The sequence below is a fragment of the Pholcus phalangioides genome, unplaced genomic scaffold (assembly GCF_987345545.1).
Source record: "Pholcus phalangioides strain wild (caught in Gottingen) unplaced genomic scaffold, Ppha-v1.0 ptg000042l_1, whole genome shotgun sequence".
Classification (NCBI taxonomy): Eukaryota; Metazoa; Arthropoda; class Arachnida; order Araneae; family Pholcidae; genus Pholcus; species Pholcus phalangioides.
The window spans coordinates 28270811-28298407 of NW_028301628.1; the positions used below are offsets into that span (position 1 = coordinate 28270811).

A 27597-nucleotide genomic window follows, 5' to 3' on the forward strand; every position below is an offset into this window, starting at 1 on the left:
CCCGTACTTTCCAAAGCCCAGTGTCGCGCATTTTTGTTGAGCATATATGGTCAAATAAATAAGAGAGAAATGTAAATTTATAATTTGTGATTTGCGAAAATCATATTCATCATTTTTTCCGTAGAATATTAAAAATTTAACATTTTTTTCCAAAAAATCACAAGAAATTTATTTTAAAAAAACATGAAATATCTAAAATTGTGAAGAAATTATGCAGCACTATGTACTCCTCAAATTTGTTCAGTTATAACGGAACTGAATTTTTTGATCAGTGGATTGGTAAATTTTACCGTTTATTATTGTAATGTTAACGTTTTTTTTTTTTTTTTTCACTGCTTGACTCAGTGTATGTTGGTCTCGAAACATTATCTTCCATTATTATTCGTTCAATAATAATAATAAGTATTTGTTTTATTATTAGTTGCCGGCGAATTCATTACCGATCATCGAGCTCTGAACTGATCAACTGCATATTGAGAGGTTTGTCAAAGTGGTTTTTTTTTAATATGATATCTTTAAATTATTTAAGAATTAATTATTGAATTATGAAATTGAATTATTTTCGAATTTATTAGTTTTTACATGAGCTTTGTTTCGATTTGATGAGTTCGGAGAAACTTTGTTGTTGTTTAACTCTAAATGTGAATCTTCTTGGAAGAATTAACTTGAAAATCCAAACTTAACGATCATTTCATCCATAGGCTCCGAGATGTTGGGGGATCAAGTACCCTGTTTCCACCCCCCACCTTCCTATAATTTTTGTGATTGAGCTGAGCCCAGCACCCCTCAATAATATATTTTTTTGCAATATAATAATGTTATAAGCCGCCTACCCTTCCTATTTTCCAAGCTCGGATCCAGGTGGCGACGATCACTCCTCCCAAGACCAGAATCGTTATCGGGGAAATTTGTCACTTAAAATATGGGATTATCCGATGCACCTACACAAGTCGCTTCTCAACACATCACCCTGGATCTGTCTGCCTCTACTTCATTCAAAACTGAAGATGTCTGCCTCCGCTCTATTTGCAGCTAAAGATGCCTAGACTTCGTTTGTAGCTGAAGATATCTGTGCTTTGGCTCATTCGCAACTGAGAATGAAACCGCCCCTTATGAAAATACTGACCCTTGCTCCATTCAGATCTGAAGTTGTCTGGCTATGCTCCATTCGCAGCTGAAGATGCCTGCCTTTGCTCCATTCAAATCTGCAGTTGTCTTTCTCCACTCCATTTGCAGCTGAAGATATCTGTGACCCAGCTTCATATGCAGCTGAAGATATGTGACTCAGCTTCATATGCAGCTGAGGATGTCTTTTTCCAATCCATCCGTAGCTGAATATGCCTGCCTTTACTTGGGCTTAGATCTATAGCGGGAAGCTATAGAAACCATTTCCCCCCAAGAACCGAATAATGTAGAAAAATTTGTGTACCCTATAAAATACAGGAGCATCAAACAAACCTGCACAATTTGCTTCCTCCTGTCACACTGTCCTGGATCCGTATGCCTGCTACTTTCTCTATTGAATCCTGTACATAGACCACAAGCGGATGTGTGACTTAGAGCTTCCTGTTTTTCAAATTTTGCTCCCCTTGCCCTCTAATTTCAAATTCTTAATTGAAAATTACCTAAATTCTACCCTGGGCTATAGCTCCCTTAGCCCCCACCACCCCATAAATACGCCTCTGTATGGGACATCTGGCAACCTCCATCTCTTTATTCTCAAGATTGAGATTATTTCTCTGGGGTCAATGCTGCTGCCATCTCTGAAAACAGAACTTAGTCTGTGGAATGATTTGATTAACAAATTTGCTTTCATTTTGTTGTGGCAACTTGCACCATGGCGTAGGTTGGTAGATCAGCGCTCACCATCCCCATGCAGCAAGCACATTATGACCCTACAACTTTCCGGGGATGTTGTGACACTTAAAATCAGCTTTAAGTGCAAGTGAACCTAAACTTTGTTGTATACTAGTATTAAGAATGAACTGTATTTAACTTGTGCAATGGTTTGAAAAAAACAATGATAAAAAAAATGTGAAGGATCATAAAGAAACAGGTGAAAAGGAGGGGGGAACTAGACGTTCCTACCTGGATTTGAACCACCAATCTTTGTAAAAATGGTTCAATGCTCTACTTACTACACTAACATCCAATACTAGTGAGCAGCTGTAATTAAATGTATGCTTTAAGAAACTTATTCCCAAGGGTGCTCTGCTCAAGATTTGGCTGTATACTTAACCCCACACCATTCTCATCAACTGCAACAACTGTTCTTTTGAACAGTCAAAGACACTCTCTTCAGTAAAAATTGATCGTGTTATGATATTGCTTTCTGGTCCTAATACACTTTTTGTAGTGTTGATATACAGTTTAATCCCGTTTTAACGAATACCGTTATAGCGAAAATTCTGTTGTAACACTTTTCTAAAGCCCTTAGATGAATAGCCCATAGGAATAATGAAATTCTTTTATATCGAAATTTCATTATAATGATGTGATTTCTCCGGTCTCGTAGTGTTCATTATAACTGGATTCGACTGTATTCTGCGTCTATAATCCTAGAATACTAACTTAAAAAAACTGATAAAAACTTCATGTTAACTGCCTGTACCTCTATCTCTCAGATGTAGAGTTAATATTCTTGGGTTAATGATAAAACCTTAATAATACATTTTTGGGTCCCTTATTATATAAGACTTTCACAGTAATAGAAAAAACTAACAGCACCATATTAACACATTAAAAGTGATGCTCACAATCGAATGAATATTGTCAATTTTGAGCTGTTTTGAAACACAAGAAAAAATTGCAGGGAAAAGCTTCAGTATAATCTGCCGCCAATTCTGGCAACTTTTTCTCACAATATAGACACATTTTTCTGTACAATTTGAGGGAGAGGAAAAAAGTGTTTTAAATGCAATATATATACAGATAGAGAGAGAGAGATGGATGTTTAAAAGAAATTTAAAAAAAAATTTCCAATTTTTATTTACAGCAATTTCCGATAGTTCTCGCAGTTGCAAGTCATCGACATGACTCTTGCAGACTCAACGAATGAATTGAAGTTGGAAAATTTACCAAATGATCTCATCTCTGCCGTGAAGTTTGGTCCTCGGTCCAATCAGTTTCTTCTAGCCTCTTCGTGGGATTGTACATTACGGCTCTACGATGTGACCAATAACAGTATGCGACTGATGTACAATCATCAAGCACCCATATTGGACTGCTGTTTTCAGGTTTGATGTTGTTACTGCTTCTTCCGATTTTTAAAAACTGTCGTTTTAAAATGTGTTTATGACAGCACAGTTATGGTTAGGCCACATAGAATTTTCCCTCTGAGAAACTGTGCATAGTTCTTAAAGAGAGAAAATCCTATTGTGGCCTCTGTGCATATAGTTTTGTTTTCTCATAGCATGGTTAGGGGCAGTGTTTTTCAACTGCTGGGCCCTACCATTAGTCAAACCGTAACTGTAAGACCAGTCGTGGCCCCGGCTCTGTTTCATGAAGCCTTTTACCTCGAGGGGTTGGACCATGCTGCATCAGTCAGACCGGACAGTGAATGATTCACTGTTTCATTTTTCCTCAATTTTCTATTAGTGGTGTGTATGACCAGGCCTTCCACTCACAAAAAATAAATTAACCTGGCTGCAGGCTTCCAAAGGTTGAGAACTGCTGTGACAGGACTGTATTTTCTAAACAGGAGGACCAGTAAAATGTCAGTAACAATTTGATGGACCACTAAGTTATAGCATAAGGGGTGTGACCATATCTCCTATAAATACAGGGCATTTACATTAAGGAATAAAATGCATATTATCAGGAATGTCCCACATTTCAAGTGATATATTTTCAGTGGGTCTTTTTTTTATTATCTTGTCCTGTTTCAACAAAGCATATTTGAATTTACAATTTTCATTAAAATTGTAAATGAAGATAATTTTCATCATCTGTAAATTATGCAATGAAACCTCTCTTTCGCTGATACTGGTGGGATAAAAATATTTGTCTGTACCTAAAGAAGAGGTGGGGTTACCATTAATCATCACTTTAAAATGCACGCATGAAATTATTATTTTTCTGTAAAAGAGGCCTTTTACTGAATTATGATAATTTTGACTATAAATATTCATTTGTTTTTTTCTGTAAACTACTTTTCAATTCACTGCAAGATCCAGTAATTCTTCATAACTCATTAATTGATCATTTTTAAGCAATAATTCTCCCAATTTCATGTATTTATACAAATACAATGCCACAACAGGCAAAATGCCCAGCGAGGTGGCTTACAAAAAGATGCCTACAATTAATATGGGTGTTATATATTTCTAAAATACAGCAATCTAATTAAAAATGCAATTAGAAACAATATATATTTTCATGATAAAATATTATACAATGCCCATAAAATGTATTTATGGTTGTCTTATTCTAAGTATAGATAGCTTCTCTATTTACCCCAACATATTTATTGTATTTCTTTTTAAACGTGTCAATAATGTTAGAATTTACTACCCCCAGGGATAACCTATTCCATTTATTTACAACCCTATTAGAGAACTCCTCGATGACACCAAAACCTAGAATTGTCCCTAACCAATCGATACTGGTGTCCCCTTGTAAAAGCAGTCGATTCACTGTGTATTAATAATTCGGGGTCCATCCTATTGAAAGTTTCAAACGCTTCGATCATATCTCCCCAACACCTACCGTTCATCCAATGTAAATATATTCAAAAAAATGAAGTCTCTCTTCATAACTCCAGCCCTGTATTTCAATAAGGACTAAATGAAATATGGTCACCCAAGCCATGATGAATGTTTTTTTTTTTTGGCTACAATTATATCTGTATTTAGAGAGGGTTGCAATTTCTCATATTTTTCTCGTTGAGATATGGTTACCCTATGAACAAAGGTCTAATTTTCAGTTTTAAACCATGAGAATTTTACTGTGCTTATATCAACAATAATAATTCAATTTTTCATTCAGTTGGAATTCAACTATCAAGTCTTTCTGCAGACCACCTGCGCCATCGTTACAGACCATAGGTTGAGAAACACTGCACTGGAGCACGACAAATCTTAGGTGCCATGGCGACTGGAAACTATTTTGGCACCTAAATTTTTTTAATATTTAATTGGTGAATTAGTGTCTAAGGTTGACACAAAAAATTTTTTAATTTCACGAGGGATTTTATAATGTTCACCAAATATGTTTTTAGTAAAAGATTATATTGTATTGAGACGAAATTTTTTAATATTTTCCAGGATCCTGTCAATACTTGGAGTGGTGGTTTGGATTGCCAGCTGAAAAAATTCAACTTCAATTCTTCTGCTGGTATGTGTATGAACTTTTTTTATTCCACGAAAAAAGGGAAAAAAATGGTTATGTTTGACAGTCAATAAGGTTATCCAAATAAAGCATCCGCACCATATATTTGTTCTACAAATGTCTATTTTTCTACTTGCATCTAAATGCTGTCCATAAGTTATTGAAAAACTATTTTTTTTATTAATTTTGGAAATACTTATTTCTGTTCAAAAATCTCTCAAAAAAAGGGAAAAACTGAAATAATTATATGTTGCTGTAAAAATGTGATAAATCAGTTATTGTACATAATATGTATACTTCTCAATCGTTTTGGTGAGTTTGATAAATTTATCACTTTTACTGGTGAATATGCATAATACCCAAGCATCATTAGTAAATTTGATAAATACAAAAAAAAAAAATATCACTTTTACCAGCAATAATGCATAGTACCCAATGGTTGGCAAATTTGATAAAATTTATCGCCTTTATACACTCATTTCCATAAAAATTTGCGCACCCAGAAGAAGTCGTCAAAATGAAACAAAATTTTACACATGTAAGTACTACGTTGATATAAGTAAGTGATTAGAAAATCCAAGAAAAAGGATCATGGTGACCGTGTATCGTAAGCAATGGCACCCCATACCATGACACCAGCTGTGGGAGCGGTGTGTCTCTGTAAAGCAAAGCAGGATTGAAGCGTTCACCAAGGGGCCTCCACACACGAACACGATTGTCATCACTGCTGAAGTTGAAGGCGTTGGTGGGTGGGTGTCATTGGCAGCACACATAATGTGCGCCGCGATACCAGATGTCCTTCAGCCAGGTGCCTGGTGATGGTTCGGGAAGACACAGGGGCCCGTAGTGAAGCTGCTGCCTGTGTCTGGATAGCGGCCAATGAGGTAGTTGGCTCTACGCGTGCGTTTCGGATGATGTGATGGTCTTCTCGACGACTGGTCTGTCGAGGGCGTCCTGAACCTGGTCGCCGTGTAAATGACGTCTCTTCTGACCACTGGTCCCAACACCTCCTCACAGTAAAATCAGAACAGCCTAGTTGACGAGCTACTCGCTGAGCTGACCATCCAGCTTCCATCATCCCATTGATTCTTCCCCTATCGAACTCTGACAACTGCTCATATGGTCTTCGACGGCGGCGTAACGGCATGTCTACCTCAGCATTTCCTTTGCAAACGATTAAATGCATTCCAGCAGGCTCTGCTTACCGGTTTTATACTCCAACAAGAACGAAGTTCAACGCCCTCTAGTGGCATTACGCAATGCGCAATCACGCTGCATTTCTAATCATTTGCATATCTGCCCGACATGTACCTTCAGGCCAACTTTTGTTTCAATCCCACAATTATTTCTTGGTGCGCAAATTTTTATGGCAATGAGTGTATATATGTGATTATTTATAATACCATGGTGTAATTGCTGAATTTAATAAATCTTGTATGTATGTACAGTAGTATGTGTGATGATGAATGTCATTGGACCATGACATAATGATAATAAATTTTATGATTGTAGCCTGATATAATGATAAACATGTATAAATTATCATGCATAGTATATCATATAGTATGATTTATGATGTTTACCAACGATTCTTGGGTATTATGCGACTATAAAGGTGATTAATTTAGGGAAATTTATCAAATCAAATTTACTAATGATGCTTTTGTATTATGCATAATCACCAGTAAAAGTGCTAAATTAAGTGAAATTTATCAAACTCACCAAAACACATGGTTATAAAATTGCAGTTTTATTCACATTCTTGCTGGTTTTATTTTGTAGCCCATTGGTAATTTAAATATTCTTAACATCGGCCATGTTTTTTCATTAATAGAAACTGTTGTTGGAAGACACGATTTTCCTATACGATGTGTTGAATGTTTTCCTGGGGAAAACATAGTGGTAACAGGAAGCTGGGACAAGACGGTGAAGTTCTGGGATTCTCGAATGCATAATTGCGCTGGAACATATCCACAAAATGACAAAGTGAGTTTATTATTCTGTGTATTTTTTTTACACATTTAATACACTTTATGTTGAAAAACTATTGGTTTTTTTTTTGTGAAATGTAAGAATAAAATACACGCAGTACAACCTCGATTATTTAGAACTCCCTTTTAACCGACATCAGTTTCCTCAGATTTATATTTCTAATGATGAACTTATTGGCAAATTCTGAACTTCTCCTACCAATCAAAATTACTGTTAATGAGGAGACATGTAAAATGACTGCGTGAATGCAAAAATATGACATGAGCAATGCTTTTGGTCATTTGTCTCTGGACAATGGGTGCTGCCAGTCTGCTTCCTCTTGGTGCCCAGGAACATCTGACAAGTTTCTACGTAATAATTGTACAGTTTATCTACAGTTATTATAATACACTTTATCTAGCTATTTTAGAGTGTAAGTCTGGACATCTGCTGCTCTCACAGAAAATTACACGTGCTTGCTTCACCCTCAGTACATAAAGGTTGGTAATCACTGCTTTTGAACGATGCTATGAAAGAATTGATTGGTTGGAGTGGAAATGACATTGCAACTGTTCAGAAAATTATGTTGCTAAAAAAATGTGTGATACACCTGATTGATTATAATTACAAAATATTTTAGTTCACCTATAACATACCCCCTTGATGATTTGAGAAATATATGTTATATATATAAGCAAGGTCCTGAAATTAGCTTATATAGTAGTAGTTCTATACGTGCGTCATTTAGATTGTCACAGACCTTATAATGCACATAATTAAATTTAATATAGTCTGAAAATAATTTTGGTTGGTGTCCTTTCTGATGAATTTTGAAAATTTATCAGAAATATACATGGTATATCAAACATGCATAAATTTCTTGCTTAATTTAATTGATTTTACTGATATTATTTTGGTTTATGCTGATAATTTTCATTCAAGGTTATCCACATTTGTGAATAAATTAGAGAAGAAAAAAAACCTCTAATGTTCTCATGAATTTTACTTATCATTTGAAGACATGCTTTTGCGTTGTCTTTCAACTTGTAGAGATTCAATATTTTTAAAACAGCAGATTGTTCTTCTTTTCCCAATCACAACAGTTTTTTTTATCACAACCAGGTGATCCAAACTTATCAGGAAAAATTAAACATTTGGGTAATTTGAAAAGTATGAATAATGCAGTTTTTCCCAGAAATACATAGAATCAGAGAATGGCAATTTTTTTTTTTTAGTGAAAAGAAGTTTTATCACCAGAATATGTTGCATTTGATGCTAACAGAACGCTTTCTAGCCAATCACCGCTGGCTTGGGTCCAGAATAATATGTTGGGGGAGGGTGAATTAGTAGGAGCTAATGGTGTAAGGTGAATTAGGGGAATATATATCCACTATTTTACGGTACAAAACTATCACATATTTTTACGTTGGGAGAGATTGGCCAGCACTTCCTAGAGATAGAAGACCTCTGCATGCTGCTCATGACGCCGGCAAGTAGTCCATCATCACTCAGAATATTCAGTGAAAAATATTCTGCATGTGCCGGTGTCATTGTTCTGCAGGGAAAAAAATAATCTGACTCAGAACTGGTGATTTCTATGCTTCACACATCCAATGACTATGAGGTATTTGTGAGCCAACCAGGAAGATTCTACATCAAAATAAGAAGAAACGAAATAGGATGCTGTGGTTCAAAATGTGGCAAACTTGCTAGGTAGTTTTAATGACATTACAGATGAACTTGGCAACCCGTGCCTTCTATCTCTACGAGGTGCTGGATTGGCTCCCTGCAGAGTCATCTATCCGTGGCAAATGTAACTATTTTGACTAATTTGTTCATTATTGAAGAAATTCCCACGACTCTCTGTGAAAGAATACATCAAGATATCACCATAATACAACGAATGTTACACAAATGAGTTATTTCTTGACTTCATTTTTTCCAGGTTTTTGTTTGCGGTATGTTTTATCCAAATTATTTCCCAGGTTAAAAAAATGTTTTTGGTATGTTTTAAGCGGAGTAAAATTCTTAGCACCTAAATTTTTTTCAATTTGCCAAGCTCTGTTCTACTGTAATCACTGAAAAATCTTTGAATTTGAGGTATTGATTCAATGAAAAGAGAAAAACTCATCAAATATATTTCTTCCAGGTTTACACCATGTCCATATGTGGTGATAAGCTGGTTGTTGGAACAGCAGGTCGCAGAGTTTTTGTCTGGGATTTCAGAAACATGTCTGTCGTGCATCAGCGAAGGGAATCCAGCTTGAAATATCAGACCAGATGCATTCGATGTTTTCCGAATGAGCAAGGATATGTGTTGAGTTCCATTGAAGGTAAAGTAGTTTCACTATTATATGTGTATATTTTGTCATTAATCAATAACAATTCATATTCCTTTAAGGCCTGTAATTTTTTGAAAACATTAATGTTTGTTAAGTATTTCACTCGCATAATCGATCAAGCTTGGTCTGAAAGGAATATAGAAATGATGAGCAAAATATTTGTACTCTCATAAATTTGCTTGACTGGGTATGTAAAATTTTCTAGATTTCTCCAGCCCAGCTATATAATGAATTTTATTTTATTATTTTATAAACACAATAGGTTCGTGGACTTAATCTTATTTCAGGAAGGTTCCATGGAACACAAAAGCATAGTTGCCATATTTCCAGGAGGCCTCTGAATTTCTGCTCCATGTCCTGGACTATTGAGGAATTCTTATATTTCCTGAATTTTAGCAGTGATTGCAAAAAAATCCCAAATTTTAGGAGAGGGAATTTACTTCCATAGAATTTACCTGGAGAAAATCTGTTACCTGTGTGTTCCCTCCTCCCCCCCCCCCCCCAAAAAAAAGAAAATGTTCATATGCATAAAGCGAATTGTCGCCATGCACTGAATCATAGAGAAATTTTACAGTTTTGTGAGAAACTAAATTTGCCAAACATCCACTGTCATTTCGATCTCGCCTCAATCAAATCAGTGAGGTGATCTGCATCCTACATGTCCCATTTAGTCCTCTGTCTGTCTCATTTTTTAGCTGGATGGCAATTTTTTTATTTTTTGTAATTTTGATTAGAGCGTAGTAATGACAGGTAATATAACTTACTATTGAATGGTAATTGGCAACTGTAATGCTAATTGTTGATGGCTAATGTAATGTATTTTTCCTAGGAATAAAAATCCTTAAAGTTTTACTTTTATTAATTAAGAATCCTTAATTGCCCTTCATTTCTGTGATATTGAGTGGTACTAATATTGTACTTTTTGTGCCATGATTATCATTACAGTGGATCCTGCTTATAACGGTTCATACGGGTCAGGGGAAGACCCGAAAATGTCAGGAAGAAATTTTTTACTAAAAAAAAAGTCATGGAAACCAGGGAAAATCACCCATTTTTGTTCTAAAACCTGGAAATTTCGAATAACAACCGGGAAAATCATCATGATTGTCATCTGATTGGGAAAAAAAGAAAAAGATCAAAATAAAAAAAATAAGGAAGAGGTCGATCCAAAAAATAAAAGAAAAATTTCCCTTGAAAAAAAAGGGAACTTGAGAACAAAAATTACCATGCGATAACATCATAAATATTGATAATCCATAAAATATCGCAAAAAAGTATAGATACGGCCAAGGAGGAACAAAGCAGTGTGGAAAAGCAGATTGCTGCAACCTTATTGTAACTACTTCTAGTGTTTCCAGAAACGTAACTATGTATCATAGAACATTATGAGTAAAAACCTCAGTTTGCAGTAATGTTGATTTCAGTTAGCAACAGTGGATGATGCTGTGTATACTTTGATTTCCACGTTGAATGGGTGGATAAAAATCTGAATCCTCATTGGGCTAATAGTTTGAACAGTCAAAAATTACCTGTACAGAGAGCAGTGTCACTGTACAACTAACTGTAAACAACCCCTCGATTACCAAGCTTTTTGGTTCGGTAGTAGTAACACAAATGCGGAGTGTGAGCCAGTTGTGATGCAGTGGAACCAACTACATCGTTAACTAATTATATGTCACAAAGGAAACACAACAATGGAGGCTGAAATTGTGTCAGAATTGAAATTTGTGATATTCCACTCATCCTATTACGGGTTCAAGGATGTTGGAGAAATTTTCAAGGTAATGTTTCCAGACAGTGATATTGCAGGAAAAAGGGGAATCCTGCATCCCTTGATTGTGTTTCGTTTTTCCATCAGCTATAAATGTGTGTACAAAAAAAATGTAATTACTAATAATCTATGATTATGATATTTTTATAATAATTGTTAATATAATAATTGTAAAATATTAATATAATTAACTTTACAATTAATATTTATCTCATTATTAATATTATAATTTTATAATTATAATTTATATTACATTTTCGATTAAAAACTACCTAGAATTTTTTGAAAATTTGAGTGGAAAAGAGGTTTTTTTTATGAAAATGAGTATGAACCCTGCTACAATGTTTATTGGGAAAATACCATCATGAAAATGTTGTGAGCGGGAAAACATTTCAAGCAGGAAATCTCTGTGAGTATTAACTCTCTGACTGCTCAATTTGTGGACCAAAATTGCTTCAAAAATTGTGTAATTTTTTTTCACTCAAAAAGTGAAGTTTGAGCGGTAATACCACGTGCCTTCAAATGCCGCACTTTAGTGGACAACTAACGACATCTTTTGGCCAAAACGTAAATGAAAGGTCTAATACTGTATATAATTTATTTCAGTGGTTAAACGGGGAAAAAAAGGGATGCGCTTCTCAATAAAGGACGAAAAACACATGCCCGCGGAAATCGTGGGATGAGCAGATTTTGCTACATTTGAGTTGCCCGTGGAAATCGCGGGATGAGCAGCCAGAGGGTTAATAAGAGTAGGGAGGAGAGACCACAATAGTAAGTTGCTAAGCTGGAAAATATTCTTGAGTGAGAACGTTATATAAGCAGGATCCACTGTATATTCAGAATATGTTTTTTTAATTGTGTTCAACAGACTAATGTGTAAGTGATATATTACAGGGAGAGTTGCTGTCGAATACCTCGATCCAAGTGCAGAAGTACAAAAGAAAAAATATGCTTTCAAGTGTCATAGAATCAAAGAAAGTAACGGTGTGGAAAACATTTATCCTGTCAATGCCATAGCTTTCCACAGCGGGTACAACACATTTGCTACGGGAGGTTCAGATGGATATGTCAACGTTTGGGATGGTTTCAACAAGAAGAGACTGTGCCAATTCCACAGGTACCCGACCAGCATATCATCCTTGTCATTCAGTCCAGATGGCACTTTACTCGCCATTGCTTCGTCAAGTCTGTATGAAGAAGGTGAAATGAAAGAAACGGAACCCGATACTATATATGTGCGAACTGTCACAGACCAAGAGACTAAACCAAAATGATTCCATAAATCATGCATATCTGTGTCATGCTTTTTTTTTCATAATGTGCATTGCTTTGTACATTTGCTATCATGAAGTTTTATTATATTTTTTTCATATTTGTAGTGAGGTTTTCTTTCTGTGAGTCTTTTCTTAGGAGCTAGATCGAATCACTGATTAATAAGTGTAACGATACTGTCCATATTGAGAGAGCTACTATCTTCATCTAATTTAGGTTTATTTTTAATAACCATATCATGGTCCATCTTATGATCCTGTTTATTGACTCCAATGGGAGGCATCAGAAGCTGTTATAAGTGCAATTTCAATTACTTACAATAGCAAATATTTCAAAATTACACTTTAATGCTAATTTCTTAAAAATTCTGAAAATTTTAAAACAAATTTTGTGACTTTATTTTACAATGCAAAATTTCCGAATCAGTTCTAGAAACCTCTGCGAAAATGTTATCAACAAAAACAGATAAATAATGATTTTAAAAAATGTCAGTATTGTCTGTGGAAGTGAATCATACCAATCTATATTTGATGCTTTTAAATTCAGCTGACTTGTTTGGATGTGAGAGAGATTTATTTACATGCAACACAAGTCGGAAAAGGCTTTTTGAAATCGCGTCAAATTTTACTGACTAGCTGTTGCATAATGGTAAAATTGTATACATGTGCAGACAGAATGAGAAAGCTTGAGAGAAGACAAACATCAGCTTAGAATAGGGTAGGGGGGTGGAATTGACATATTGTTCATTTTTAGGCAGGGTTACTCAATGACTGCAACATCGGCAAAACCAGTTTTCAGGTTTTTTTAATTAATGCTTCGAAAACTGGAGCATTCAGAACATAATTTGAGATTTTTAGAACATGCACACATTTTTTTTTCTCAATTTAATTGATTAATTAGTTATTATTTGAGTTTATGCCAGTGGTTTTCATTCAAAGTTGTCAGCACACTTACAAAAGTTACACTGAATGAATGAATGAACTCCAGAACTTTGCCACTGGAGTTATCCCGTTGCCCAGATCTCCAGCTTCGTAGCAGAGTCTGGAACACTTTATTTTGTGTCAAAAAAGAAAAAAACATACAAAGTTTTTAAAACATATTTTCCTCGGACAATTGGGTACTGTCGCGATTAACAAATTCTGTGGTGATTACAGACAAGATGGGGTTGGGAGTTAGAGAAAAGTTTTGGGGTTTCGTTGAGACTGATGAATGTACACACATTAGAATGGAGGTATATTTTAAAAGCAATTGGAGGGGCTCCCATGCCATCTCATCTGTTATCTTACAATTTGTCCTGCTCTGATGAGGTTTTGAAGTAGCCTATCATTCAAGTCTAGCTCAGTTTCTTACATATGCAAAATTTGGCTACGATTGTCCCAAACTTGTAGATTTGTATAGAGAACACACACAAACACAGATCAGAAAATCAATTTTATATATATGAAGTTGACAGTATGCATTTTGTACCATATTTCATAGTATGAAATTTTCGAGTTCACTCAGCACAGGTTGCAAGTTCATCTGTAACATCATTAAGACTACCTAGCACGTTTGCCACATTATGAACCACAGCATCCTATTCCGTTTCTTCTTATTTTGGCGTAGAATCTTCCTGGCTGGCTCACAAATACTGCATGGTGATTGGATGCGGGGCATAGAAATCACCAATTCTGAGCCCGATTGTTTCTTTTCCGCACAACGATGATACTGGCACGAGCAGGGAATTTTTTTCCCTGAATATTCTGAGTGAGGATGGACTACTTCCTGAGGTCACGAGCAGTGTGTGGAGGCCTCTATCTCTAGGAGGTGCTGGTTCACTCTAGAAGCCCCTACTACTACTTTACTGTACATGTGTGCTCATGTTCTGAATCTAACGTGAAGTTTGTTTCTGTGTAATGCTTGTTATGTGTGGTACTGCCATCAGTTTTTCTAACTATGAGTGAAGTGTAATGATTGAATAATTGTAGTCTGTGCGTGTTGCTCTCTGCTGTGAGACTTTTTAACGGGGAGATCAGCTCGCATTAGCACCTTAAAGTTGGGAATCACAGAAAACCAGCTTCAGCCGACCACCACTGTGGGGTTTGAACCCTGTTCCTCCAGATGCGAGTCCGTTACTATAAACATTCGACCACCGTAGCGGCTCTAGAACCTGTCCAAATATTTACAAAATAGGTAGATGATAAATATAAAAATATAAATATATATATATATATCTTTGAAGTGAATGATACCGACATTTTATTATATACTTTCAAATTTAGCTGTCTTGTCTCGATGAGAATGTCGATTTACGTACAACACAAGTCTGAAAAGATGATTTTTCTATGCAGTTTCCGCAAGAACAGTTCATCTTGTAGGTTCTTCTCAGTCCTGGTCGTAACATTATTTCAAAGCCGTAGTGTTTACTTGCCAAATCGTTCAAAATGATCGCTTGTGTATCAATGTATAGTATTATCGATCCACTTTTCATAGTAGACAACACCATCTTGAAGAAAAATCAGAGAATATGTTAGAATAGATTTTAGCAAAATTTAGATGCAACTTTTTTTATTGGTATTTTTATTTATTTTTTTATTATTTTTTACTATTTACCGACATTCAGGAAAGTTATACAGTGGAACTTGGTTTATTTTGAATTTTATTTTCTAATTTGGATAATTCAAGGTTGGAGGGTAAAAAATCATAATTTTAGTATGACTAAATATGGATGAGTTAAATCCACAAAGCAGTCAGACGTTATACTTATCTTGACCAATTTGTTCAATTTTCATTATCCAGAGCTCTCTTGTGTCAAGACTGGCCCAATAGTCATCCGCAAATATTTGCCTTTCTGGATGCAAAATGCCCAATATTCCTTGGCGAATATTTGCCAAGAATATAATTGGTTTTTCCAGAACACTCTTCGTGTCGACTGTTGGCATTCTTCGACCAACGGATTGGAAGAGGGAAGGAAGGCGGGTCATTTGACGAGTTGGAAGCTGGAAGTTATTCGATTCGAATATCTTTCTACTTAAAAACAAGATTTGAAAAATTTTGACGTTGCCGAATTCAGACGCCCTATGGGTACCGTTTTTTTTCCCCCAAATTGAATTTCCGGCTCGAACAGCGATGCTGGCCTCCTGTCCGCTGAGCAACGTGTAAGGAATTGTCGGAGCCAGTCCTAAAGATAATCCCAGGTTTTACGACAACTTGTAATAAGAAACAAACACCACTTCCTTTGGAAACCGCTCCCTTTGTGTGCCAAAATTTAATTTACTTTCGGGTTGGATCCATTTTTCAACAATTCAGTTCAAAAAAAAAAATTACCGATTTGATGATTGGAAACTGGCAAAACCCAATGATCTAAATCAGTGGTACCCGATTGGGGGGTGTCTGAACACCCACGGGTCTACGGCCCATTTTAAAATCATGAAAAGAATTAGTGACTGAGACAAAGGGAAATGAAAAACGGTCTAGGAAAATGTAAAATATTTCGCAAAAGTCAGGGAAATATGCAAATACGATCAAAGTCGGGAGAGTGGGGGGGGAATTCTGTGAAGTTAAAAAACTGAAACACTTTGAAAACATTTTGAATTACATTCAAACCTTCTTTTAACAGACACCTCTATTTAAGGGACGGATGTCCTGATCCGTGTTTCTTTTGAATAGAAACTTATTTACCTCTGAATAAGGGCCAACTTTATTTAAGAGACAAAACCTTTGGTCTCATGGGTGTCCGTTATTGAGTGGTTTGTACGTGGCGAAATAAGTTTCGTTTTTTAGCGACATCTATCTTTGACTTTCAATACCATTTTGTAATTTTACTCGTATAAATTTTTGGCCGTATTATTTCAATTTCTATCGTCATTTTTACTTGAGAAATTAGTTTATATATAATTTACAAGATAGTTTATTATTTTGCCATATTCTGCCCACTTTATAAAGGGGTCGGATACAATGAAATATCGGTTAATACGATTTTCTTCTTCTGCGTTCATGAGCCAGAACCACTGAAAAAATGTTTTAAACCCTCATGGCCATTGTAAATGTATTTCTAGTGCTTATTCGTTATGTTTAGAATGTAGGAAAGAGGACTGCACAAATTGCCCGACATGCCCGGTTCATGTAAAAATTTTGACCTATTTATATTTATACCATAAAAAATTTGATAAAACTCTTGACAAATGCGACCAATAATCTTACCGGTTGTATTTGCTCGAATGTAACCGAGTAGCTTATTGGTTGAATTTTTCAAATTAATAAAAGAAATTTTATAAAACTTGTGTATTGTAACATACATTAAAAATTCCACAGAGGAAAGTATGAGGTACATGTTCGGTTAAGAAGTGCAGTACTTACCCTCAACAAATCTTCTTTGCATGCGCCATCTAAAATTGACACAAACTTCACCATCAGAATAACATCGGCTTCTCTTATCCTCTTCAAATGAGCGTCGGATACTTCAGCCGTTAGATCGACCTGTTGAAATTCAAACAAGACTTCCATCTCACCGAAAAAGTCCGAATGCTCCCCGGCAATCTTGCTCCCGATAACGTTGATTGTCTCCCTCAAGGCAGTTCGCCAGTACTTCCAGAGCTCCATGACGCATACGTTGGCTCGCTTCACCGGGCATAGGAACGCCAGCGCGTTACAGAATCCGATCGCGTCGGTTCCAGGTCCGCCACCTAGGCTCACAATCGACAATTGGCCACTGCCCCTCGTCAATTCGTCGATGAATAGTTGGGGATCGATCCCATTACCCACCAGGAACTCTTCGGTGGCGAATCTTGTCAGTGACGTGTGACACGTCGCGAGCCTCACTAGATAAGCGCAACAGTTCGTCGGGTTTTCAAAATCGATTTTCGAGAAGTCGGAACTGACTCTTTCTTTTCTGAAGGGGTCCTTGAGTTTTTCGATGGCCCCCCGGACGTCTTCCGACGACAATTTCTCGTATTTCTGTAACTCGAGAGCAACTTTGCACCACAAGTTATGGAAGAGACGGTACTGTTCGTAAGTCGGTACTATCGGATTTTCGTGATCCATCATCGAAAGAACTATACATGATTATTTTATTTCAGTCTTTATATAATAGATGCAATATCAATACGAATATTGGTGTGATTAATGAAAAGATAAGCACGAAAGTGAACCGATAAGAGTGTGTCAGCTGTGTTGTTACCATGGCGTTCATTTCCTCGCGTGCCGTTTAAAACTTCCTCTTGATAGAAAAGGTTAAAAATGAATTGGAAACACACAGTAGAGAACAGAACGCCATCGACTCAGTATTAAGATCATATTTCAAAGTCACTTATTCTTCTGGATGTAGCATTAAACATAAACAAGAGACCATAAATGAGTTCTTTCAATCAATTAAACTACGCCTCCTTCAGACAGAGCGAGGGCAAAACGCTCCGAAGAGGAATAGTGATAGAAATACGCAATAGTGTACGTGTATATATTCTAGAAACCTTGACGCAATAGCGAGTCCGAAAATACGAGAAATTTCCAATTCTCGCCAAAAATATCGCCAACTGCAGTCAGTTCGCGATAAGTCAAACTCCTGTAACTCGAATATATGTGAAAGTCGAAGCTTTCCCTTCGCCCAAGATTTTCCGTATTTTACTATTCCCTTAACTCGAAGTTTTTGAGAATGAATATGAAAAATAGCATATATAGGTATATATATATGCTATATAGGTATATATACGTATATAGTAATAGACCGCGCTGTATGCTTCTAGAGGCAGGACAGCAATATATTATTGATATATATAGTAATAGAATTTAGTAATGGAATAATTTAGCAGATTCATTTGTCTGCTTGTACAAAATGAATGGGTTTTCTCACGAAAAAAAGGGCTCACTGCATTTTTTGACAGAAAATAACTTTACATATAATACGTTACATATAATACACTTTATTTATAATACGTTTCATTCAAACGAATAAATATCATACGCCCTTTGCCATAATACAATATATATGTACGTCAAGTTTATTTCCATATTTTCTTATCCAGTAATTAAACATGATTAAATTATATAATAACTTATCATTTGGATTTTCTTCATCTAAAGTACGTAGTAGTTTGACACGCTTTGCTAATACGATATTCCTATATATATAGCGCTGTTGTTTTAATAAATTTTTCTTTTTTCCCACTGTGAAATCGGAATTTCCGATAACTCGAAGTTTTTTGCTGGCCGCTGCATATATTCGACTTATCGAGATTTACTGTATTGGCAAAATCGTTAGTATTCGCTGAAATATGGAGAATGGGTGAGAAATAAAGGGTCATTGTTGGGTGTATAGGCAAAGCCACCTTTAGGGGGTGTGCGACAGGCGAGGTCACGCCAGGCTCGCGTTTCTTGGGGCCCCGCATTTATAAAAAAAATATATAGATGCATATACGTATATCAAACACATTTTCTGCATTAAATAAGGTGTCTGAGCTTCGAAACTATAAAATTCTGGGTATTTTTTTCCCTTCATAAATTTCCTTCTGAATTTTTCAATCCTTAAATTACAAAAAAAAATCGTGTAATTGCGGAATGGCGATGCACTTGAGAATTATGCCACCCGGTCAGGGCCCGGGGGCCTCACGATAATGAGAATTACGAGACTAAGCATGTAAACTTGTAAGCAATCATTTCTGGACGGGTAGGGGCCTTAGAGAAATCTCTTTGTCGGAGGGGAGGGGGAGGCACTATGCACTTACTACGGCCTTCTTTTGCAATTTCTTTTCAAAAGTGAACGACGCATGCGCGAGATAAAGAAAAGTCCCTTTCTTCAGGTTTTTGGTCAGTTTCTTTCAACTGACCACATTCAAAGTTCTTCGGCCGGAAGACTTTCACAAGGGAATTTATGGAATATACCCCATACATAAACAAAAGCCTCGTAATTTGTGATACACATTAGACAATTCCATTCTAACTCCTCACAATTTTCGATTTTAAAAAAAGGATTTTCGCTTTGTTTATAGAAAAATATCTTGTTTTTCTCAAAACGATATGAAAAAAATGGAAGGAAATCTCTGTGATTTAACCTTTTAAAGCCTGCTGTTATCCTTATGTGCGAAAGAAAAATCTTGCCCCATTTCCATTCATCCCGTTCGACCAAACGGGACATATGGTCATGATACTCATAACCGGGATTCTTCGGATTTAGTTCATAGCTTTTTCGATCAGTTACTGTAGTCAATAATTTTAATCATTGAGTTTTCGGTAAAGAATTAAAATTTACGTCCCCGGGGCAATCGTTAAATCGAGGTTTCACTGTGTATTCCAAAGAAAAAATCCTGGATTATTGATCTGGCTTTGATTTGATATAAATAATGTTGGCTAACACAAGAATCACCATAAGACGAAAAAGTGTTACTTATCTTTTAATTATAACAATTTTACATCGAAGCAATGCATATAAAGGTCAGAAAATTTATCATATATAAGAACACGCAAGATCAACATCAATCACGAGACATTTACAGCTAAATTTAAATCATATTTACGCATGACACAAATTTCGAAAGACGATTTCGCAATACAATCTCCGCAATCACAATCCGGTTGGTACAATCTTGTTTCGTAAGGCGGTACTATGAGTTGGAAACCCTGATCAACCGCCATACAGCGTAAACGGTACGCTTGGGTGTCGACGTAGATTATCACTGAGCCAGCTTTCATGTTGGACAGCACCATCTTTAAAAATAAAATAAAGAAATGTGAATATTTTTTTTTACGAAATACAATGCTTTCATTCATTGATAATTGTACCACAATCATCACACTAATTATCACCTAACTGAATTATTTTCATGATGAAAAAAAGCGTGGGTGTATGGCAATGTGTCCATAGCGGCGACTTATAGTTTATGTTCCTTGAATCATCCCGTATTTTAAGGGACAAATCAATTTTTCTCGTGTTACTATTATCATACCGTGGGTATAAGATTCTTATTCGTTCCTTCAACCAATTAAAAGAGAGTAAATTTATTAATTTTATCAGTATTTTTTTACATTATTGGACTTTACCCTTGAAGAAGAGACCAAGCTTTCGGACCTCAGAAACGCTATTCGGCTTTTATATGAACCTCCAAGACGTTATGATGCTTTTATATGGATCTCAAAGATGCTATTTAGCTTTTTTATGGATCTCAAAGACATTCGGCTGTTCATCTTTTACCGTATTCCCTCACATTAGCTGGCAGGCCGTAAAAATCGAGGGACACCACAGTTCTTTAAATGTTAGTCTGGTCCATTCCCGTCATGCCGGGAAAAGCGAGGCGCAATTGGAATCTCGTGGTACACATCGATAAGACCGATATAAATCTACTAAATAATAATAATCGAATAAATAATCGAAACGGAATAAAATAATGTGGTTTTCTTTTTGGAACAAATGTGTTTTGTCCAGGAATTTGATAACGATAATAAAAATTATCTTTTTATTTATCGCTCCTAACCTAATTATCGGCAGTATTTTACAGCGTGATTCCATAATCCCCCTTGCCGCTTTTACCGTCGAACCTAGAACCTAAATAATTAAAAAGAAAATTGATATTGCTCCAGTTTTAAACCTAAAATTAAATTTTAAATAAGATTGAGTCAATTAAATTTCAATTTTTTTTTTTTTTGAAAATTTGTGAAAAAAATCACTATTGGATAGGTCAGGGGTTTTTAAACTAAGCGCCTTTGTCACTGTAGAGCGGTGGCTCTGCGGCGCCCCGACAAAAATTTCCCAAAAAATCCTTTGTAAGGGTAAGGGGTGCCGCGAGTGGGAAAAGTTTGCGAAACCCTGGGATAGGATACGTGTTTTTATGATTCCTATTTACGATCATGTTTTAAAAAATTGATAAAGTATTTTACAGATGCATTTCTAATTGCCGAATACAGAATTCGTCCAAATTTCCAAGTTATCGAAAAGATATCTGAAGGTTGTGTGGGAAAGTGGAAAACAGTGTTTGATTCTATACACAGCATACATATATGTTGGTAATAGTGATAAAGTATTGGATCATCTCGAAAAAGTTTGATAAATTTCGCTACATTTACCATTGATTATGCATAATTCTCAAATTCCCAATCGATAAATACCATGATCGCGTAAATACTTCGGATTTTTTATGTTATGGGAACGTGTAGATTTGACAATTTTTCTAACATTAAAAAATGAGAGAAAATTGAATTTTTCACACAAAATATGTGAAAAGAAACTCTAATCGGTCAAAATATAATTGCACGTGAATATAAAAATCATTATTAACCTGTTGCTGCGTTTTTTTTTTTCCACCCACTTCAAAGTATGTGAAAAAGGCCAACATTTTGCGATGAAAACTAATTTAAGTACAGGGTAATCAGCGAATAAGCCCTTATTTCAAAATTAAATATCTCTACAACAAAGATCAATAGAATTATGCGGTAAACGGTACGTTTATTAGCAAAACTGTAAGAATGTTGTACAGAAATTTCGAAGATTTAGTTTTTTTTTTAATTTTTTAAAATTAAAAAAAACTGGAGATTTTGGGGTTCCGAAAATCCTCATTTGTGTGAAGAGAAACCACTGCATTCGCCTAAATTTACTGCATAGGCTGCGGTATGCGTCATGTGTGCTGACAAATTGTTCCAAAATTGTAACTTAACGTTCAGTAGTAATCGTTTCTCGCACGAAGAAGGGGCCGATAATGCCTCTGGCGCATACCACAGCCCATGCAGTAACTTTAGGCGAATGCAGTGGTTTCTCTTCACACAAATGAGGATTTTCGGAACCCCAAAATCTCCAGTTTTTTTTTTGGTTTCTTTTTTAAATTTTAAAAAATTAAAAAAAAAACTAAATTTTCGAAATTTCTGTACAACATTCTTACAGTTTTGCTAATAAACGTACCGTTTACCGCATAATTCTATTGATCTTTGTTGTAGAGATATTTAATTTTGAAATAAGGGCTTATTCGCTGATCACCCTGTAAATACAAATACAACGCCACAACAGGAAAAATGCCCAACGAGGTGGCTGAGAAAAAGATGCCCATAAAAATATGGATGCCATATATTTCCAAAAAATATATAGCAACCCAATTAAAAATGCAATTAACAAAAAGTATAATCAATATATACACATGATAAAATACTATACAATACTCATAAAGAGAACTTATGGTTGTCTTATTCTAAGTATGGATAGCTTCTCCCAACATGTTTATTGTATTTCTTTTTAAACATGAAGCATATTATAAAAATTATTGTTAGTCTTGTAACGCTAGCTTTACTTACATACATAATGTAAACACAACGATGACTCATTTATCGCACTAACCATAGTTGACGATTATGCATAATCACGGGCGACTGGTCAGTGGCAAAATTCCCCAAAAGGGAAATTTTTCGGCTTGTCCATCGTCACGTGATCTTAAGAATTGCCTTTAACAACCGCATCGTGGTTGCATTCGGAGTTCGATTCTTAATGCGCTTCTTACGTATGGACGATTGATTATTAATAGAACCCGGATTATATGCATTTGCATATTTTGGCATTTTTTAGCATTAATACAAATACGAATACAACGCCACAACAGGCAAATTGCCCAACGAGGTGGCTGACTTAAGAACATCATGGATCCCCGAGCCATTTTTTGGAGGCCCATTTTTAGTGCATATTTTTGCATTTTTTAGTGCATATTTTTAGAGCATGTTTTTCCACTTTTTTGATACATATAATCCGGGCTCCAGTTATTAAGAATAACAAGATGAAATACCCCAGGGCTGAAAAAATCCCAATCGCTATGGTGACTAAAAAATTGGTATTGGAGTCTTTTCTTTCTGCAGTTACTAAATTGCAGGCTGAAACAAAATGTCGACTACAAATTGCTGCACAAAATGTTTGGAATGAAAAAACAGCATATCTGCTAACATGGAAGAGGGTCACTATGCCCTGAAAAAGTCAAGAGCAGCATTATTTTTAGACCTTTTTCTTCGGGTGAAAAAATTTTTGGTGCCTAAATTTTTTTCGCAATTTCTCAAGCCCTGTACTAGAGCATTGTTTTCCCACCATGTTAAAAAGTAGGAGACACTTAAATATAAATGGCACTTACCTTCAGAAACTTGTCTCTGTCGTTCTCAGGTAGAATGGACACGAACTTCACGATAAGAATCACGTCTGCGACCCGTATGCGTCGTATATGGTTTCGAATTTTATTGGATAGAAGATCGGCTTGTAAGAAATCGAAGCAAACTCTCAATTCACCGAAGAATTCCCGCGGATTTCTCTCGATGACTTCAACCATTTCCTCTTGCAGGGTGCTCCAACGCTCCCATAGATCGACGTTACACACGTCGACTCGTCCACCAGATCGATGTTCGGCGAGAGCTCTGCAAAACCCTATAGCGTCGTTCCCGGGTCCGCTTCCGAGGCTGACGACGGATAATCGATCGCTGTACCGTATTCTGAAGAATTCGCCAAGATGTCTCGAAAGTATTTCGTCGACGGCGAGTTTCGTCAAAAGTGTGTGACACGTCGCAAATCTTTTCATATAGGCGTAACAATTTGCCACATCGTCGAAATTTATTTCCGAGAATTCAGAATTATTGTTACATTCTCTGAAGGGGTTCTTCAGATTGTCAATTGCTTTCTTGACAGCACGGTCGGGAATGTCCCAATGCCTCCGGAATTTTTCAGCTACTTTAGTGAATAAATAATGAAATAATTCGTATGCATCATCGGTTTGATGAGCCAGGGAACCCATGTTGTACACTGTGCTGAAAAAGTAGAAAAGAGTGTAAGTTCGTTATAACAAGTACAGCTTGTAACGAGAATAATCAATGTGCTGAAAAAAAAAAGTAGAAAAGAGTACACGGCTGGGTCGGACAAATCCCAGGCGCCAGATCACCATAACGGTTAAAATAATGGTATTGGAACCTAAAATTTTCTTTGTGTAGTTACTAAATTGCAGGCTGAGAGCAGCCCAAAATGTTTGGAATTTATAGCAGCATACTTGCCAACATAAAAGGGTTACCATGCATTGAAAAAGTCAAAAGAAGCTTTAATTTTTGGACCTTTTTCTTCGGGTAAAATGTTTTTTGCGCCTAAAATATTATTCTGGTGCCTAGATTTTTTTTGCGATTTGTCCAGCCCTGGTATACAGCAAAAATCCGTTGGCTTAAAATAAGTACGGCTTGTAACGAGAATCTCGCTATGGCGAGTGAATTGTCGAATAGCTAATGTTAAAGATACAATATGCCTTCGGTTATAGCGAGTTTAAAATTAGGAAGCATCCGCTGTAACGTCAAAAGACTTTTTTTTAAAATATCATTTTTCCCTTGTCTTTCTTTAAGAATCTGAACATTATCACTCTTATCATGGCACATGCTCCTCGTAAAAATTATCAAGTACTCCGAACAAATGGACATAGAACTTTGAAAAGTCTAATTCTTTCAACAATTTTTTTTTTCTATTTTCGGCTTTCCTCACCATACACATTGTAAATTGATTATTTGTGACAACGGGTCGTGAACTTGCAGTTGAAGAAGTTTCCGAATGATTGGAGAAATCGTGCAAAAAAACTTCTCGAATTAGCGGGGAAAGCATTGAGTTCAAATATAATATTTGAGTTTCAGAAATATATAAGAGTTCACACAGCCATGGGAATTATGGGAGTGGTGATACAATAACTGAGACTTTTAGTTGCTCAACTGAATCGCTTTGATAACAAAATCTATGCAAAAAGTATCTTAGAGCAGCGGTTCTCAACCTTTTCTGACTCGCGGAGCCTTTTCAGTGCATAATTTCTATGGCGGAGCCATAGAACTCGAGGAGCCCTTTTTAGTATATTATTTATATGGCGGTACCCTTTAGGTCTCTTTTTTTGTTTGTTTATCAAATTTATTGATTTATTTTATTATCCTCGAGTGGCCACGGAGCCTCTGAAAAGTGCACACGGAGCCCCAAGGGCTCCGCAGAGCACCGGTTCAGAACCGCTGTCTTAGATAGCTAACTGCGATGAAACCGCCAAAAATCCAATTTTATGACTAGAGTTCTGTTCATTCGTTAATACAACTATTATAACTAAAAAGATGTTATATTTAAAACGCCGTTTTAATCAGGGTTGGGTTTTTGACAAGGGTACATGACAAACGTCAAAAACTGGTTTAAACTGTCAAAAACCTAAATGAATGCTTTTTGAAATGTTTTGAACACAGTAGTTATATAAACATGATGAAAAACTTTTTTTTTTGTATATTACAATGTTTTATTTTTAAACATTAATTTATTACAATAATTAAAACAAAATATTAATTATAATTTGCAATTTTGAATTTTTCAACATAACAGTCTAGAACATATAAAATATAATTTTGTGGTTCATTTTATCTAAGTCACTGATTACCTGTGTCCAATTTGCTAAATGGAATAGAGCTGCTTATTCAAAATATGTACGATAGGGGCATCAGAGTTAGGTTTTAGACTTCAGAAACTATAAATCATTATTAAAACAGTAAAAAGCTTATTGTCAATGTTGTCAAACAGTTTTTTTTAACCTAACAGATATGCTAAATGAAAAAACTCTTTTATGTAGATTAAAGGGTTTTATATTCGGAATTATAATTACTCAGAATCTATTATCTGAATCTGATATTTTAAATTTTCTGATCTGCCCAAAATTTTATTCCATGTAAAAATTCGCACACAGAATCTGTTAATAACTAATTAAACTCATTTATTTTCATCTAAAAATTTCTTAGAGCTCAGGGTGTATAAATTCACAGAGTTTTAAAGAGTATTTTCAACCAAAGCAGAGCCGACAGGACTTGATACCCAGAGCATTTGTTTTGCACATTTAAAATTAGATACAGCTTCAATTGGAAAACCATTGCATTATAAATGCTAGTAAATATACCATATCATAGTGCAGAAGTGAGAATAACCAAGTTTGACTAAGGATAAGTTACAGGAGTTTCTTAAGCTTCATGTACAAGCTAGCATTGCCAAATTAAATGACATTTTAGTTCTACAATTCAGTATTTTGATCGCTAGATATATTTAAATGTTATGCACAATAAGAGTATCTCTCTCTCTGTCTCTCAGTGATTATCTAGAAAATTTAATAATAACAGAAATCAACATTACACATATATGATGTAATAAACTTTTTTAAACACTTATCTGTTATAAAAAGAGTACAGCAGATGGTTTATATCAAAGCACATATGTATAAGCAGTTGAAGAAATAATTTTCTAAAACTTATGACCTGACAAGAGCAGCAAAAAAGGGAAATTCACTTACAACGAGAAGTTCGTCACAACGGACTTTTACTATATTTCTACTGTATTTTCCCGTGAATCGAAGAGAGCACAATCATTTGCGACTTACCGGAGAGGAAATCCTGTGATGAATGCCTCCTAGCTGAGCGCAACCTATCCAAAGCTGCTTTGAGCCAGATTTGAACTCAGATAAGAGTTTTTAGCCAATGGCCACTTCAATTCTTGCGATCAAATAATAAAGTTCCGAAGAATGTCTATTGAATACTTTGACTGAGATCAAGCTCAATCGCATTCTTTCACACACAAAAGAAAAAAGTTATACGGTACTTTTGCACAGAGCTGCAGAGTTTATCCTGCTCTTCCTCTGGACAATGTTGAGTCAAGAAGAAAAGGCTCTCTTTTTGTGTAATGTTATCACAGCGGTGTACGAGAAGAAATGACGCAACAGCTGCCTACTTCCAAGGTCTTTCGTGTTGGGACATGAAATCAAGGCTGTTCTGATCACATGAATGTCCATGAACTTGATGATCATCGAGTTGGTAGGAAAAGAAGACTTTGAAGTCAAGTGCGTATGCGGTAGAAATCAAGAGAGCTTTTCTTTCCTGTTTCGGTATTTCGGGTGTTTGTGTATTTCGGGTCAATATTAAGTCTATATGAGAAGAACTCATGTTGATATTATTCAT

The 27597-nt window shown here is 35.7% G+C and overlaps 3 protein-coding genes across 4 annotated transcripts; 1 reads left to right on the plus strand and 2 right to left on the minus strand.

The window, feature by feature from the left end:
• Nucleotides 1–201: 201 nt before the first annotated feature.
• On the plus strand, nt 202–12790 carry Bub3 (mitotic checkpoint protein Bub3). The gene is made up of 7 exons (XM_089255047.1): nt 202–279; nt 422–480; nt 2996–3236; nt 5265–5334; nt 7163–7314; nt 9449–9632; nt 12307–12790. Exons 3-7 carry the CDS (start codon nt 3033–3035, stop codon nt 12684–12686), a joined length of 990 nt encoding a protein of 329 aa, XP_089111173.1. The 5' UTR covers nt 202–279; nt 422–480; nt 2996–3032; the 3' UTR covers nt 12687–12790.
• An 892-nt stretch (nt 12791–13682) lies between these two features.
• LOC149064737 (uncharacterized) lies at nt 13683–18075 on the minus strand. The gene is made up of 2 exons (XM_089255191.1): nt 17023–18075; nt 13683–15169 (listed from the first exon to the last, which is right to left on the minus strand). The coding sequence occupies exons 1-2, from the start codon at nt 17707–17709 to the stop codon at nt 14942–14944; spliced, it is 915 nt and encodes a 304-aa protein (XP_089111317.1). The 5' UTR covers nt 17710–18075; the 3' UTR covers nt 13683–14941.
• Nucleotides 18076–20035: 1960 nt separating this feature from the next.
• LOC149064738 (uncharacterized) lies at nt 20036–27302 on the minus strand. 2 transcript variants are annotated; one of them, XM_089255255.1, is made up of 3 exons: nt 27024–27302; nt 23748–24411; nt 20036–20361 (listed from the first exon to the last, which is right to left on the minus strand). In XM_089255255.1, exons 2-3 carry the CDS (start codon nt 24396–24398, stop codon nt 20134–20136), a joined length of 879 nt encoding a protein of 292 aa, XP_089111381.1. In that variant the 5' UTR covers nt 24399–24411; nt 27024–27302; the 3' UTR covers nt 20036–20133. The 2 variants fall into 2 exon arrangements, with proteins under 2 accessions (XP_089111381.1, XP_089111382.1); XM_089255256.1 differs by having other exon boundaries at nt 26937–27049.
• Nucleotides 27303–27597: the final 295 nt, after the last annotated feature.